Here is a 17,966-nt window from a genome sequence, read left to right as displayed (position 1 = left end):
TACATTCAAATATAAACATAAACACAAACAAACACGACTTCCTGTGGAATAGCTGACTGCGTCTTTAAGTTATCATAGCAATACCATATTCATTCACGACATATCTAGCCAAAACATCTTTTCAATCACTGACTGCATCTTTAAGTTATGAAAGCAATACCATATTCATACACGACATACAGTAACTAGCCAAACTATCTTTTCAATTGCTAACAGCATCTTTAAGTTATGATAGCAATACCATATTCATATGCGACATAACTAGCCAAAATATCTTTTGCCAATGCCATGACAGAATAAAATAGCTAAGCGTGAGACAGTAGCATGACGAGATGGGTTGCCTCACCTGGTTGCTGTAAGCCTGTGGGGCCAGCTGCTTATACAGAGGAGCCACCTCAGTGGCCAGACCTTGGAAGTTTTCCCTGAGAACCTCCTCCTGCACAAAACACTCAACATTAGCATTAACAGGCAAAAACATCACACACAAGTACCATGCTAAATTTGAGGGGGAAAACATTCTTGTTAACCTTTCAGCTGATACTTGAAGATTCAAGAGAACTTTATTTTCCCGTGAGGGAACTTCATTTGTGGTGCAAGCAAGCATACACACATGCATTCCACACTAACAATCTAAAATAGATGAATAACTAAAAACCTTACATCTTCAGGATGTTCTCCCTGCAGCCTGAACTTGCGGGGCACCTTGCTGCGGGCGTACTTGCACCCATTGAAGTACATGCTCCAGGAACACCCAAAGGAGAAGGACGCACCGCAGGTCTCAGAGTCCTTCCCCTGGCACGCACAGGTCCGACTGGAAGCCCAAGAGAAACAGCGCTCACTTCAATCGGCACTTTGCAGTTTAGCTCACACATGGAAATCACCCATGTCAAAGTAATGCGTGTGCTCCAGCTCCTCCAACTCCACGACATTCAATTCAAATACGCACGAAGGATTACGAATGTTCCTTCCAAGACGTATTTGGAAATCAATAGCTAACATCTAGATCCAACAGTTCTGGACATATCCGAAATACAACTTAACAACGCGTGCTGTGTTTCAACTAACATCTGTATACAAAGTAGGAGGGTTTGTCACTCACTCATCATTGAGTCCGCAGCGGCGACTGGTGGGGTTGCCATACTTGGTCAGCGTCTGAGCGATCTCCTTGTAGAGCTTATCGGCGAACAAGCGCGGCACGCCCTCCCACGCCATGATGAGAATGATGATGACGGCGTTGGCACAGTGGTGCCCTGCCCGGTGGCGCACCAGACACAGCAGCTTCTCCTTCTCTCCGCTGCGCCGGATCACCTGAGAGAGACACAGGTAGCACGAGAGAGAGAGAGAGAGAGAGAGAGAGAGAGAGAGAGAGAGACAGAGAGAGAGACACAGGTAGCACGAGAGAGAGAGAGAGAGAGAGAGAGGCACAGGTAGCACGAGAGAGAGAGAGAGAGAGAGAGAGAGAGAGAGACACAGGTAGCACGAGAGAGAGAGAGAGAGAGAGAGAGACACACAGGTAGCACGAGAGAGAGAGAGACACAGGTAGCACGAGAGAGAGAGAGAGAGAGAGAGAGAGAGAGAGAGAGACAGAGAGAGAGACACAGGTAGCACGAGAGAGAGAGAGAGAGAGAGAGAGGCACAGGTAGCACGAGAGAGAGAGAGAGAGAGAGAGAGAGAGAGAGAGAGAGAGACACAGGTAGCACGAGAGAGAGAGAGAGAGAGAGACACACAGGTAGCACGAGAGTGAGAGAGAGAGAGATACGGAAAGAAAGAAAGGAAAAAAAACAACAGATGCAGATAATTAATAGGGGCAGATTACTTCAAGCATAGCAGACACACGACCTTGTAGCAACACCGCCTTAACAGGAAAATAGCTTGTATGCTTGCTTTGCTCCGCAACCGAATCGTGAATCCTCCTGGGGACTCCAAACCCATTCAGCAGGCTGAGGTTGAACGACTGAGAAAAATGCGACAAGGTTGTTACCGGGGCCTTTGTAACGGCACACTTTCCTCGTCTTAAGCGGCGCCACACACGCACGGCGGAGTTAGCTGTGACATTGCGAGAGCCATAAATCAATTAGCGGAGTGTGAGTGAGGAAGTGCAGGGAGCCGGAGTGCTGGGTCAGCAGCACTCACGCTCCCCCTCACCGCCCCCCTGCGGCTTTACAGTCCGGGGGTAACGATGATCGCACCCTGCCTGGCAGCACCATGTGTCATCCACACACACACACACACACACACACACACACACACACACACACACACAGACACACAGACACAGACACACACACACACACACACACACACACACACACACACACACACACACACACACACACACTCAAACACACACTCAGACACACACACACCTCCCACACACACACTACCCACCTCTCCCAACCTGCCGCTGGTGGAAGTCTACACTTCACTGGAGCTGGGAGCTGTCAGGAGACACTATCTTGAAAGACCGCTCTCTCTCTCTCTCTCCGTCTCTTTCTCTCTCTCTGGCTCTGTCTCTCCCTCTCTCTTTCTCTCTCTTTTCCAATTTCATCTTGTGCGCTGTCCTCCTCTCCTGCCTCTCACCCTTCCTTTCTTTTTCTCTCTCTCTCTCTCTCTCTCACACAAAGACACACACCCATGCACACACACACACACAAACACACGCGCGCTCAACACACACACACAGAGACACACTGTAGCACAGACCTGGGGCCCATCATTCACACTCTCATGTCCTCACCACAGTGCAGTTACAGTGCGCAGAGCCCACATAAACACACACACACACACACACACACACACACACACACACACACACACACACACACACACACACACACACACACACACACACACACACACACACACACACACACACACACACACACACACACACACACACACACACACACACACACACACACACACACACACACGAATAATGTGCTGTAAAACACTAGTGTCCCCAGGCCCAGCGCACAGTAGTAGCCACCATGCAGAGGACCGTGTGCTTTCCAAAACATTTAGACCCATCATGTGGCCATCATGTGGCAAGTTACTCTGTCACTACAGCATGCCATTTCAACATACCCATTTTGCGATGGGGCATCCCAGAGAACTCTTTCCTTCCCTCCCAGTGTAAACCACTTTCTCGATGCGGATGGCCTCTCCCTTCTCTCCGTACCTGTGTGAGATCAAAGAGACAGCGGTTAGAAAATGATGACAAGCCCATAGCCAGCACATTTCAGCAAATCACAGTGCAGACGCAAAAATGCTCCTGTTCTTTATCTTTTAAGCAGTTATAGAAATCACTGCTTACACAAAAATAAACAAACATGCCAAGAAAGCATTGAGTTTTGAGTAGGAATCCGTGAGATGAATTGTTGTTGATGCAATGCTTGGATTAGAGATGCTTTCTCATGGAGATAAAGTAAGCATCGTCTTAGCCTCTGGCAGCTGGGCCGGTTCACAGGCTACTGCCGCGAGTCACACCAGTGTGGGGTTGAGGGCTCGCTGAACTCATCCCACACAAAGTGTAAAACTAAACACTATCTCAAATACGTGTTTCCATGTATGCCTCTGTCACACTCACTGTGTGTGTGTGTGTCTGTGTGTGAGTGTGTGTGTGTGTGTGTGTGTATGTGTGTGAGTGTGTGTGGGCATATTTATCTCTGTTTATGTGGGTGAGGGTTTGTTTGCATGGGAGTGGGAGTAAGCAGCAGGGTGGGGGTTTAAGGAAGGAGGGAGGGGGTAGGATTGGATCCACACACACACGCAAACACACACACACACACACACAAAAAAAACCCAATCCTCTCGGAGCCGTGACCTCTCTCCTCCTCCGCTCTCCTCTCCTCTGCTCTCCTGTCCTCTCCGGAGCGTACCTGTCACTGCGATAATGTCAGTCACCCGGTGCGGCCCAAGCGTGGTGACCACATGGGGCTCTTGTGAATACGAGAAGCCTCCACAATAATCTGCGGGGCCGGGGGGAGACGGCCGAGCTATCCACGGGGGTGGGCCCGCGGGGTCGGAGGCCGAGCCGGGGTCGGGTCAGCCTTTGGCTCTTATGTCATCCTGCCAGAGCGCAAACAAAAGGGAGGCGACCCCTCCTCCCGAACCCCACCCCCCCCCCCTACCCCCCCGCCCTCTCTCCAGCTCCTCTCAGGGGAATGATGAGTCATTCCTTCTTTTGGAGGCTTTAAAATCCTGCCACCGTGCAGCCAAGCGCCCCCTCCACACAGAGCGCCCACGTGAAGAGTGCGAGAGTGGCAGGCGCGCAATCGCTCGGCCTCTGTTGACACAGCTCAGCGTGCGAGCTGACGAGGCCCACGCCGTCCGCTTTCGGGTACTTCGGGGACTCATCGTTTTGGAATAAACACTAAGGATGAAAGGACAAGCATACGGTACTCCCGATGTATGCAAATCAAAACACTTCTGCAGGTGTTGAACGGCGATTGTCGTGAATGACCATTTGAACACATCTATGAGGTCTAGTCTTGTATGTAGAATTTACATTAAAAGACACACACTCACACACACAACAAAGAAAGATAACGGAATATGAGATCTGGTCGATGAGTGGTGTAAGTCAAATGATCATACACATAAACACAAGTGTTTCCTTCCTCCACTGTAACAGTGCAGGGACATAATACTACATCTCTGCGCTCGTGCAATGCAGATGCAGATGTGCACATCTGTGTCACCAAAGTCTACTGGTTTTCAGTACACAAGCTCAATCTCCCAGTGACAACATTTGAAATCGATCAATCTCCAAGTCAAGACTTTTATTTTTATGAGTGTATACTTTTCTCTGCCCCTTACTAAGTGTTCTATCTAAATAGTGATAACTACCAACCTTAAAATATTGTTGCTGGAAATGTAAGGTGATTTGTTGTGCTCATTCTATAAGCAGTCTCCAGTAGTTTCAAATCCAACAAGCAAAGAAACGAATGAAGATATGTATCTTTGGATAAAAAACATCTGTTTCATATCACATGACCCTAAGATAGTGCTTTGAAACAAGCCCAAGTCCGCATGGACACCAAATGTTGGTGTTGCACCACCCTGGTGACAAAATTAGCACGGTGCGCACCATGCGCGGACTTAAACGCCGCGTCTGTGGAACTATACTTACGAGTGGCAGGGAGAGGGCAGCAGCCCACGTGTTGCTTTGTTTACTCTCGCACGAGCATGCGCCCTACCATTCGGGTCTACTCTAGTCCAGTCACAGCGCAGAGACGTGTCAAAAGGGACTGTCCCAATGTTGCTCTATGTGCTCCACTGAAGCGTTTGAAATCTGTATTTCAGACTTCTGCCATTTAACTCATATTGTATACTAATGGATTGCTTTGCATTCATGACTTTATTCTGTCATCCAGAATAATCTTTCCTCCCGCACACACGTGAAGGAGTGGAATAATTCTGCAGGTGCCGAATGCAATTACACGTTCCTCTGAAACGTATCCTGGTCTACAAGACATACTTTTTATCCGGTAAATGTCAGTGACATTTACACGAGCTATATTTAAATTAAGTAAGCAGTGCCTGACTCAGAGAGCATACCTTTTCTGAGTACATTACTGACTTGGTAAAGTGACATTAATTAGAACATCTATTTCTCCGTGTTTTTTCCTACTGCTTAACACATAGCAGACACCCCGTCTACATGTCTCTGATTTCCACGTGCTTAAATGGAGAGTTTTGCATCCACTCTCCACACAGCACTCTCTAGGATGGGCCGGAGGAGACTGCCGTAAGAGGACGAGTATAGACTGGACCTCTAAACAGAACATAAGCAGGGGAGGGTTAGGACTGTGGACAAAAACAAAACAAAAACAGAGGACAGCCATCGGCCAATGATCATTCTCTATACTGTCTCTCTCTCTCTCTCTCTGTCCTTCCACTCTCTCCCTCCCTCCCTCCCTCCCCATCCTCCTCCTCACACATCCTTTTCACTCCCATTCTCTTTCTCTCTCTCCTCCTCTCCAAACAGCTCTGTGGCCGTGGCTATGGCTGTGGCGTGGACGTGCTGCTGCTGTTATTTCCTGTTGGTGCGATTGGATTCTGGGTCAGGGATTCCCTGGGGAGGGAGGGAGGGAGCGAGGGAGGGAGGGAGGGGATCTCAGAGAGGCAGGACAGGAGGGGAGGGGAGGGGTGCAGAGAGCCACACGGTCGGCACTCGCGAGGGGGATGAGAGGAGCCAGGGAACAGAGAGGCAGGGAGATGCTCCACCACAGCTGGGAGCCAGAGGGACTGCCCACACCCTCTGTAGCTGTGTATAGGGCCTGGTGTTGAGGAGAAACATGTGTGTTTGTGTGTGGGTGGGTGGATGGGAGTATCTTCCGAGAGTTTGTGTATGCCAGCTGATTTGATTCCGAAACAAGGAAAAGATCACAAATCTAAAGTAGCTCTTTGAAAAAGCTTGATTTGTTTTCAGACCTTCCCATTACTTCGTTGAAAATAGGCTTCCAGAAGTTCCAGTGGTATAGTGCAATGCTGCTATTGTTCCACGACTATCATGGCGAATGCTAACCAAATATGCTATTGTTCCACGACTATCATGGCGAATGCTAACCAAATATGCTATTGTTCCACGACTATCATGGCGAATGCTAACCAAATATGCTATTGTTCCACGACTATCATGGCGAATGCTAACCAAATATGCTCTTTCACACAACTGTTGACTTTGTGTGAAAGCATACAGCATGACAATACAAATGGACGCAGACATACAGCTCTGAGCTTAACAGTAAGAATATACAATAAGAGAGTTAGTGAGTGAATACCTTGAGCGAATGAACAACACATATGAGTTTATGACAAGCAGGTTTGCAAATATCTATTTATTCGACTGCCATTTTCACTAAATCAAAAGTCTGGGACCCTCACCTGGCCTCCATAAGGTCTCTGATCGAGGCCACGGTGGGTCCAGCCCCCAGGTGGTTGTAGTACGGCCCCTCATCCTTCTCCTGGATGTGCTCTGTGGGAAGAGTGTAGGGAAAAGGGAGGCAGAAGGGGGAAAAAAAAGAGTTGCAGAATTTTGAGTGGGAATGTCATCCAGTATCAGACTATGGCTCCCCACCCAAAAAAAGTCTTTCCCAATGCAGACCACATGCGTCCTGTGCAGCTGTCAACATCTGAGCATGAAAATAAACCGGGCACACCCTGAAGCATTTGGCTACGACATTTTCATAAGGTCTCCAGACAGTGAGTATTCGAGAGGAGTTTAAAAAAAAAAAAAAAAAAACATTTCAAGGGGATCTAAGTGTGTGTGTGTGTGTTGTGAGAATACCAGAGTCTTTGTTGTGTGTGTGTGTGTGTGTGTGTGTGTGTGTGTGTGTGTATGTGTGTGTGTGTGTGTGTGTGTGTGTGTGTGTGTGTGTGTGTTTGTGTGCGTGCGCACGTGCGTGCGTGTGAGAGAAAGAGAGTGAGTGAGTGAGTGAGTCAAGAAGAATGAGAGCAGTGGGAGAGTGAGGGATGGAGAGAGCGAGGGAGGGAGAGAGAGAGAGAGAGAGAGAGAGAGAGAGAGATAGAAGGCTTTCCAAGCGTCGAGGCAATCTAAGGTCACATTCTACAAGGAGAGCGGAGGGTGGGGCCAAAGCAGGAAATGACTCGTGGGAGTGCCCTCCACAAATTCCTGTGTGAAAAATGAAGGAAAGACTTGTAGTGGCTGCCTCTCTGCTGGCTCAGCACAACAGCACACTGAGAACGCTGGTGACATTAGCGAGAACGAGGGAGAAAGAGAGAGAGAAAGGGAGAGAGAAAGAGAGGGAGAGAAGGAGGGACAGAGAGTGCGAAAAGAGAGACAGAGTGACAAGGAGGGAAGGGAAGGAGAGAGGGTGAGAAATAGCATGTGTGTGTGCATGGAGTCGGGTTACACACGCTGTTTTTTTTTCATGCTCTGTTGACAGTGGGGCGTGTAACTAGGGCTTCACTATGGAGACCTCTTGTCTGGTGGCCTTTGCTCTTGACAACAGGAGAGAGAGCGAACAAGTGCCCTCGACACCGTAGCGTGTGGAAATAAAACAATCTAGAACATTCTAGAAAAAGTCATTTGAGTTGGGTTCTCTTTCTAGCAAGTCTGTTTTGTTTGGTTGTTTTTCTGTGCTAATCTGTGTATGCAGTGCATATGCAAATAGGACAAACTGAAAGAAAAGCATCTGTACAAAGACCCTCCAGTTGTTGCTTTGTGGTCCAGCTGACAACTGTACGAGCACTCAAGTGTGCAGGCCATTTACAGACAATTGCCAGCGCTCTTTGTAGTATGAGCGCGAGGAACACCTCCTCTTCCATCATGGCTAGTGTGTTGTGCATGTGTTTGTGTGTGTATGTGTATTTGTGCGTGCGTGCGTGCGTGTGTGTGTGTGCTATGCATGCGCTTGTGTGTGAATGTGTGTGTGTGTGTGTGTGTGTGTGTGTGCGTTGTGCATGTGTTTGTATGTGTACGTACTGTATGTGTGCGTGGGTGTATGGTGTATGTGTGTGTACATGTGTGGGTACATGTGTGTGTGTGCGTCTGCGTGAGGCCGGTCTCCCAGAGGGAGCCTCCTGTCAGCCTTGGAGATCGGCCGACTGTAATATAAAGACAGAGTGCTCCATTCTGCGCCCCCCCCCCCTGTCTGACTGCCGGGCCCACTGGACACAATGGAGTCCTTCTGCTGGGCCCATTGTTCCCACCGTCCACCCCTCAGCGCCTTGCACTGTGAGCTGACTGCAGACCAGGCGGTGGGCCCCGGCCGTGCTGCACATATACATTCTCAGACACACACGCCCCACTGCCCGGGCAAATGTGCCGGAGCAGAAGTGATCCACCGTGGCAAACGTGAAACACTTGTGGCTGGCTGGCAAACGCTAGCAAAAGCTAGCTAAGCTAACCAGACCGTTGTTGGGCTGTTCAGTGAAGCGGGATATCAACGTGTCGTGTGATAACGTCTGGGCATATATATAGGGCGTTGTGAAGTGACTTTCAGATTAAAAGAACGAGATAGGTTTGCGCTTTATGAGTCGAGGCTTTATCTCAATGTGGGTGTTAGACGAACAAAGAACGCATCAGGTCTGGCCTGCTGATATCTGGCTCGGAATGATGTTGGCAGGAAGGCTGCTCGACTATAAGGCACCTATATACATAATAATCAGCCTTGGCCAAAGGACAACAACTGGCAAGCTGCGCTGCAACCACCCGCTTTCACTACTCTGCCCCGGGAAGATAAACTAAGTGGAGTCACATACTGTATGGCTCATGTGAACGGTGGACTTAAAAAAGAATGAAAATTTAATTCGTTCTGATGAAAGTTGTGTGTGCGGTGTGTGCAGTGTTCTTTCGATGGAAGAGCCGTTACTTACCCACACAGTCACAGACGGGAAACTCGGCCTGGCTATCCTTGGCAGGGGTGTCCAGCACATTTTTCGTAGGGGTGTCAAGGTAGCGCAGCGGTGACTCCAAGAATCCTTTGAGGGAGGGCGTCATGGGGTCCTTTGTCGGGGTGTCCTCCTCCGTCCCGGGGGTTAGACAGCTGGTGGTGGAGATCACCGTCAAGCCTCCGGACGACTCGATCTTCACGCGCTTGGACGCTGGCGAGCCCGGTGTTGCGAAGGGGTCCTGGAGCATATGGCACTGCTGCTGCTGCTGCTGCGGTGGCAGCCCCAGGAGGGCATCGAGGGAGATGGGCGCGGGCGGACCGGCGGCGGACAATGAGAGCTCGCCCTGCTGATGTGTCTGGCTCACAGCAGGGGACTGGGTGGAAGCTGAGAGTGCGCCTTCACTTGCAACGCCAGCTTCGGTCTGCTGCCCTCCCACCTCCATGGCCTGCGGGCCGGCCGACGGGGCGCGGGGCTGCTCCGCGGGCGGCGACGTGGGTTTGGCTAGCCCTGAGTTAGCATCCTGTTGGGGCTCCGCGGCCTCCGGCTGACCGGAACCTTCCGCTTGGGCGTGGGGAGGATTGGGGGCGGCGGCCGACGACGCGGACATGGATGCGTCTGAGGACGCGGCGGGGGTCTCGCCGAACTCTTCCTCGAACTGGCGAATCAGGTCCTCGAACTTGGGGTCGAGCGAGCTGAGGCCCGTGAGGAGGGGTGCGGACTGAGCGGAGGTCTGATGTGTGGAGGTGAGGCCGGGGGCGAGCGCACCGGACGCCGCTGGCCCGCCGGAGGAGGAGCCTGAGGTCGCCGAGTCGTCTCGTGGCGCGACCGGGGTGGCGACGGGGAGCGGGACGGACGACGAGGGCGGGGCGGTTCCGGCGGCGATGCCGCCGTACGCCAAGGAGGGAACTACACTACAACCGTTCAAAATGGATTCCTGAGATTGAGCCGGGGCCACGGGCGCCGCAACAGCTTGAGAGGGGTTCGGGAAGGGGAACGCCGAGACCGACGCCGGCCCCATGCCGGGCAGACACTGAGCGGCGAGGGACTGGGCCTTCGCCTTCTGCGCCACGATCTGACTCTGCGGGAGGAAGGTGGGCTGCGACGCCTTCTGCTTGACCTTCTTAATGACAATCTGTTTGGGCTTGGGCAAGGGGGGCCCCAGCTTGGTCAGCGGCGAGCTCTGCGGGGTCCTCTTCTTGGGCTCCTTGGGCTCCTGCTTGATGGGCATCATGGGCGGCATGTCCGGCGACATCTGGGGCCACCACTTGCGCAGGTTCTGGCAGGCCATGGGCGCCCGCTGGCCGGGGGACAGGGGGTTGGAGAAGAGGTTTCGCTTGTGGTGAAGGTGCTGCTGAAGTGCTGCCTGAGTTGAGTGCCTGATGGACAGGGCGGCGGGGGAGAGGGGGGAGCCGGGGTACTGCTGCGGGTGCTGCTGCCCGTTCATCATGACGTAGCGCGCCATGGCCGAGTTCAGGTACTCGCCGCCGTCCACTTCCTGCTTGATGGTGGGCATGCGGGGATGCGGGCCCCCGGCGGCGGCCATGTCGTGGTTGTTGGGCGGGGGCTGGGGGCCGGGGAACCTGAAGCCGGCGTTGACGTACTTCCCGCTGGCGTCTCCCAGCAGCTGCTTCAGCTCGGACATGGGGTCGCCGCCGCCACCGCCTCGGGGAGCGAACTGGGGCTGCGACTCGGGGTTCATCGGCCCCATCCACGGGGTCCTGGGGGAGCCCCCGCGCGGACCTTGCTGCTGCTGCTGCCACTGCTGGGGCAGGGGGCTCCGGGTGCCGTCCTGGGGGTGCGGCGGACCCGCGAAGGGCGAGACGGAGGGCGAGTACTGGGAGGGGTGATGGTGGGGGATCATCACGCGCGGAGCCTCCCCCTGAGACTGGGGCCTGTGCTGCTGCTGCTGCTGCTGCTGCTGCTCCCAGGAGCGAGAGTCCTGCTGGGGGTCCACGCCGGGACGGACGGCCTGCTGCTGCATCTGGGAGGAAGAGGAGGAGGAAGAGGACAGCGGTGCTGGGGACGACGGCATCAGCCTGGCCCCGTGCTGGGGATGCATCGACGGATGGTGCGGCGCGTACTGCTGCTGCTGGGGGTGATTCATGGACGCCTCCGTCGGAGGGACTCCGCTCTGCGGGATGGTGGCCGACAGCTGGGTGAGCGCCTCCAGAGCGATGGCCGTCTCCAGGCTGATGTTCTTCTCCTTGGCGATGGACAGCACGCTGGGCGAACACGGGATGGGCGGCGGCGGGCAGCGGACGAGCGCCGGGGGCTTTTCGCCGAGCGCCTGGCCGGGAGGAGGAGCTCCCTGACCGCAGCCGCCGCTCGCCCCGTTGGGCTGGGGAGGGTGCGGGTGCTGGGAGGGCTGGTGGTGGGGTTGGTGGGGGTGCGACTGGAGTGCTTCGGACATCTTGCAGTGCGTCTTCCCCTGCTGGCTGTCGCCCGCCAGCCGGATCTTCTTCTCCAGCCACTCCAGGTAGTCGGGGCAGTCGGGCCCGTCGCAGTCACAGTTGGGGGGCTTGTGGCCGTGCCTGGCCTGGCTGAGGGCCGTCTGGAGAGTGTTGATGTCCTCCGGCGGGCAGCGCTCGCCCTTGTCCGCCCGGCCAGCCGCCGCCGCCATCTCCCGGTTGAACTTCTCGTACAGCTGCGCCGTGCAGGGCTGTGACTCGGGCCCGGCCGACGACGCCGACGCCGGCAGGAGGGACCCGGCGCTGGCCGAGAAGGCCACCAGGTTCCTGGCGTCCTCCATGTCCACGGCATTCAGCGTGCCCCCGCTCCAGCACTCCTGCTGGGACTGCGGCGGAGGAGCCTGGCCCTGGGGGTAGGAGGCCTTCTCATGGCTCCCGGCACCCGCTCCCCAGGCTTGAGGCCTCCTACCTCCTCCTCCTCCGACGTTCTCGCCTCCGCTCGCGTCGCCCTCCTCACAGGCGAGGTGCCTGCTCACGCCGTTGGCCGGTTCCTGGCTCAGCACGCCGTCCACCAGGTGGTCATGGGACCCGATTTCCATCTGGCCACGTCCACTGGGGCCATGCACCGGAGCCACCCTCGAAACAGTCTGAAAGAGGCACGAGAGACACAGCGTGAGTCAACAAACACAAGAACACAAGACCGTAACTCAACTCAGCTTTTCAATTTCATAATGTCTGAGCCCATATGTGTCCTATTTGAAAGATAACCCACTACATGAGCTGAACAGCCACTGACTCATCCCTACTCTGATGTGACACTGGTTTAGCTCACCACACCCACTCACAACTGACTAATGTGGAGAGTAAAACAGCGGTTATTTGTTCTTCCTTGGCATTTGGTAAACCGCTACCGACACCTGTGAAGTGAAAGCAAAAATACACGTAGGCCATGACTTCACATCGTCGTAGTGTATGCTGTGTCTTACAATAGGGCTCTGTTACAGTGGTCTACACTCCCGATGGCCAACAGTCAAACATGCAAATCCTCTTTAAAGCTTTGACTAGGCTACATTTCCTGATTAACACACTGGCATCTGCAGGGTTTAAACACAGAACAGGTTCTTCTGGTCACTAGTGCCAACAGCATACTGTACACTTCTCTGCTCTGTGCAAGAGATAAAAAAAACACAGAGTGTGTTCATCAACTGAGATTACCCTTTGGCTAAAGTACAACTGAAAGTAGGACATGAGTATATGAGGGTTGCTATGATATGATGATACAACAGGTTTGTACAGTATATGTAGTGGCGGATTGTAATCAGCGGCTACTTTGGATGCAGCATGTGTACACATCATAAATACATATGAAATGCGCAGGAGGAGATCGATAGACAGACTTGTTTTGCTGCATCAGCTCTGCCATCAGTCTCCGCGCTGTCATCTGAAGTTCATCTACTTCAGCTTTGTCCCTGCCTCTATTCCAAGCAAAGGGACTACAATTTAAAAGTGTGTGGCCAAAGAGATGGTGGTTAGTCAGGCGATTAGGAGGGTTAGGAGACAACCCTCCTTCACACCTTTAGCACCAAGCAGTTCTCCAGTACTCTGTGCCTTGACACAACTGTCTCAATTGATGCACAATGTGTAAGTCCTGGGCTGCAAGTGACAACAGAGTCACTTCTCCATTTGCCCTGAGCTTCTGCTTTCTTGTTTGAATGGTACACAGGGCTACTTCTGCATGTGGGTATCTGCGTGACAGCTCACCATGCAGCTCGTTTGCCAAGAGAGCACTTCAAGCAGATATTCATGTTTTTTTTTTTGATCTGTAAATTGTATGTGTATGTCTGACACATTCACACAGGTAGCCTACACTATATTTGTGTAGTCCAAGAATATTTAGAGCCCAAGAATATTTAGGCTTTAAAATATGTATGAGTATGTTTGTATGTACATTAACATTAACATTAACATTAACATTAACATTAACATCAACATTTCAACATTAGCAGGCATACATCGAGCTGTCTACAGATCGCTATGAATGTGGAACAGGTTACTAAGGGTGCCAAGAGCGACCTGTTCCAGCTGGTAATGATTAAGCTGAAATAGTGGTTGAACTGCCATAAACACAATAGTCCTCCCAACAAAACTAGTTTAGTCGCAACAAAAGGGTTTTTTTTCTATTATATTTCTGTTTGCTTTGTCTTAGCACAGCGTTGGCACTCTTGAAAACTAAGTGCTAAACCTGTGACAGTTTCTCTATGTCTGTGGCCAAACTCTTATTGGCACTCTTATTCTCTATGGAAGGAGAGTTTCTGAGCAGGTGTCCTCTCCTCTCTTTTCTGGGACACATTTCTTTTGAAGTAACTAATTATTGGATGCGCCGGTGGTTCAGCCTCTCTGGGTTCACCAGTGTCTGAGAGGGGGGCCAACAGGAAACCTCATAGGTTCGTGAGAACGACTCTTTTCTCTCTCTCTGTCTCTGATGTCCCCAGTGTGGGTGCGAGAGTTGCCGACAAGCAGTCACGGGGAAACAGCAGTTTTGAAAGAGCGTGACCACAAACGTGTCATGCTTAGTCTCCTTTCCTCATTTCTTGTCAAAAAGATGACACCCGTGGCTCAGTCAAAACTGAAAGCGCATGCAGAACACGTACACGCCGACAGCGCTCACGTACGCTCAAACACAACACGCCGACACGCCGGCAAAAGTACTGGCGTCCCCGAGACACTCGGCGCAGGAAGTTCAAACAATAGGAATCCTTTACAGCTAACTCCCGACTCAAGCGCAACATTTGGCAACACCTGTCTGGCAGCCAGTGGCCAGCGTCTGTCCCTCCCTCCCCCCCTCCCTCCTCACTCTCTCTCTCTCTCTCTCTCTCTCTCTCCGTTCATTGTGCCTGGTCACACCTGCACGTACCTCAGCACGGCTGCTCTGACAGCGGGTAGAGCACGTGCTCCAGCAACTATTTACGGCGTGCCAGCGCGTGCCGGCGTCTGCCAACAGCGCATTCCCAACTCTCGTATGCCCCCCCCCCCCCCTCCCCTCACCCCCCCACCCCTGCTACTACCAAAACATCAACACAACACGCCCAACCTGAACAGACTGCTCAACCTGTTAAGACACAGACACACACACACACACACACACACACACGCTCGCTTAAAAAAACACACCCAGGGGAGGGAGTCATACGGCCCTTTAAACAACACGCACGGCACTTTAAATTAGAGCGAGCAATCCAATATTCTCCACTGCCCTAGCACAGTTCTCTTCCCCCGTCCAGTTCGGGGCGAGCCACTAGCGGTATTGTCAGTGCCGGTGGAGCACGGTAGATGCCCCCCCCACCACCACCACCCCCCCGGAGGCTGACAGTACAAAGCACAGTGGAAAGAAGGCAAGAAAGAAACGAGAGAAAAAGAACAGAGGAGGGAGAGAAGAGGGTATAAAGCCTGAGAGTAGACAGCTGAAGACAAATCCACACTTAGGCACATAACCCCCCCACCCCCAACCCCCCTCAAAACACACACAACCAGACGCACATTAACACACAGACGCACACACACACACACGTACACACACACCACCCCTCCCCTTGTGCTCGCCGGCAAACACACGCACGTACACACACGCACGTACACACACGCACACATACACACAATACAAGAAAGAGTCACATGAGACAACAAAAAGAAAATGGCTTGAGCGGTGGAAATAAAAAAAAAAAGAGGCATAGCCACGGTTACTTACATTAGTGTCCTGACACAGCTACTGGTGATACCGTAATGCGAGAGGCACAAAGAGAAGTACATGGAACACAGGTTCGGGTTAGCGGAGGAAAGAGAGCCACTGGCAATCTGGTGTGTGTGTGTTTTTTCCCCTCTCTCTCTCTCTCTCTCTCTCTCGCTCTCTCTCTCTCTCTCTCGTTCAGTGCGGCACACAAGCGTAAACACGCACGCACACACACACACACACACACACGCACGCGCTCACACACACCTCCCCCCACGCACACTTTGCTCTCTGTCTCCTCTCTCGGCTGTCGGTCTTCTCTGCTCTCGCCTTGTTTCCTCCCTCATTATGTCGCTCCGCTCCTCCCTTCTCTCTTTTCTATATCCCCTTTTTCTCTCCCCTGCTCGTATGCTCTTGGTCTAGCTCTCCTTTCAGCCCCCGTCACTCCCTCCCTCTTTCTCTCTCTCCCTCTCGCTCTCTTTCGCTCGCTCGCTCTGCCTGGTTCATTCGAGCTCCCTCCCCCTCTCTCCCTCGCTCTCATTCTCCCTCCTCTCCTCCCTCCTCCTCCTCCTCCTCCCCCCCTCTCCTCTCTGTGTGCAGAGCGAGAGAGGCCATTATGTGAGGCACAGTGGGCACGTACAGCGGAATGGAGGAGTGTGCAGTGAGTCAACGAGAGAGAGAGAGAGAGAGAGAGGGCTGGGAGAGCTGGGGGGATGGACGCTAGCTGCAACCGCGGCGGCGCAGCCTAGCGCTGCAGCACGGGCTCCTGCTGTTTCTCTCTCTCTCTCTCTCTCTCTTTTTCCTCTTTCCTTTTCCTCTCTTTCTCTTTCTCATAGAAAATGACATCTGATAAAGAGCGCCTTCATTTTCTTTCTTTCCTCTCTCTCTCTCTCTTTCCAAAATGTGGTGTTTGTGTTATTCTCTTCTGTCCTCCATTTAAGATGGGATTGTGAGAGCTGCACAGCCAGGCAGGAGCAGCTGCGGTTGACAGACAGACAGCTACATGCATTGAGAATCTCTACCCAGTGAAAACAGGAAAAAGACACAGATGAAAAAAAAAACATTCAAAGGGGAAAAAAGAAAGAGTCTAACAAAAAATACCCTCCACATTTGTGGCTTCGAAAATCGCTCATTATTTGAAGAATGTTGGGTTTCGTTTTAGAACATCTGTTAGGGCGCAAAGGCTGTGATCATGTCGATGTTTTATCATCTCCAGAATAATCGCTTTGCTTCTTTCATTAGCATATAAAAACAGAATTCATATTTAGGATTTATGTAGCTCTCTCAGTTCCGTTCAGGGGAATTGGTCTGGCTGAGGGGTTTTGAGACACCAAGGGCGACAGCGTAGCATCATCGCGCTACCGGTACACTTGTTATTTGTTTGCGCTGACAGACCAGCAGCTCTTGGCAGTTAGACAAGGGTGAAGTCAGATGACTAATCCAGAAAAACCTGAATCACACTATTACTACTATTATGTGTCAGACAGCCTTGATGGGGTTACTTTTGGCAAACAGGGGTAGAAGGAACACGCACATCGCCAAGTGACGAAGACCGAGGACGGACATATGTACTTCGCGGAAAGAGACGGGCAGAAAACGGGAGAGATATAATAAGGGATAGAGCGGTGATAATCACGGCCGTTCGGAGATGTAACAGAGACATCTTCTATTCTGATTCTATTTCTCTATGCCGGCAGCCTGGGAGACAGGCAGAAGCTGGCGAGCCAGCCAGGGGAGAGAGAGTGAGAGAGGCACGGGGAGGGAAGCAGCTCGCTGCCCAACGGACTCTGGAGCTGAGAGCCGGAGAGCTGGGAGAGAAGGGGGAATCGAGGGAAGGCGATGACCGGCGAGCACGCTTTTGGACTCGGGTGGGGGGGACGGTTGTTGTGGCGTCTCTTCAAGTTGAACCTCTTCCTAATGCTTTCCATCGCCTGGCTGGTTTTTTCTTTCCCTTCGTCCTTGTCTTGTTTCTTTCTCCGTTCTCTCCTTCGCCCACTCCTGGTCTCCATCCTTCCAGGTCCTGCTCATCTTCTGCCGCGTTGTCCTCATAGCCCCCCGTGCCATTGCTCCCACTGGCTCTTTTCTCGCAGCCCCTAAGTCAGTGGTGGAGAAGCGGCTCTCGCCTCCCTGACTGTCTCTTTCTCCGGCGGCAGCGCTGTTGTTTTTGGATCCGACCCGCTCGGCTCTGCGGCGGCCGCCGACGGAACGGGAGAAGCAGCCCCAGTGCTGGCGGCTCTGAGCCGGTTGCTCGGTTATTATGGCCGCTCGCTCGACAAGCTCTCCGCTGCCCGTCGCCTGGATTAACCCGAATAACCCCTCGCATCTCCCTATTTCTCTCTCTGTGTCTATCATCCTCTTTCTCTCTCTCTCACACACACACACACACACACTTGTGTTTTTGTCTTTCATTTCTGTTGGCCACAGATTTCTCTCGGTTTCGCCCGGCGTCTCTGGTCCCGTCAGACCGC

The 17,966-nt window shown here is 52.6% G+C and overlaps 1 protein-coding gene across 8 annotated transcripts in view; it reads right to left on the bottom strand.

Moving 5' to 3' along the window:
• The window catches only part of tet3 (tet methylcytosine dioxygenase 3), a 44,148-nt gene that overhangs the window by 7,739 nt on the left and 18,443 nt on the right, over positions 1-17,966 (bottom strand). For 4 of the 8 annotated variants that reach the window (XM_062543108.1, XM_062543113.1, XM_062543115.1 and 1 more), the window contains 6 exons: positions 9,346-12,418; positions 6,892-6,982; positions 3,088-3,181; positions 1,100-1,308; positions 661-811; positions 347-436 (listed from right to left, as the gene is read on the bottom strand). In XM_062543108.1, the coding sequence (XP_062399092.1) occupies positions 347-436; positions 661-811; positions 1,100-1,308; positions 3,088-3,181; positions 6,892-6,982; positions 9,346-12,418 (3,708 nt within the window). Of the gene's footprint in view, positions 1-346; positions 437-660; positions 812-1,099; positions 1,309-3,087; positions 3,182-6,891; positions 6,983-9,345; positions 12,419-13,168; positions 13,247-15,516; positions 15,945-17,966 lie in introns of those variants that run through there. The other 4 variants (XM_062543110.1, XM_062543114.1, XM_062543111.1 and 1 more) reach the window with 3 other exon arrangements.

Source organism: Sardina pilchardus, chromosome 8 (genome assembly GCF_963854185.1).
Source record: "Sardina pilchardus chromosome 8, fSarPil1.1, whole genome shotgun sequence".
Taxonomy (NCBI): Eukaryota; Metazoa; Chordata; class Actinopteri; order Clupeiformes; family Clupeidae; genus Sardina; species Sardina pilchardus.
This window is presented reverse-complemented; position numbering and strand designations above follow the sequence as displayed.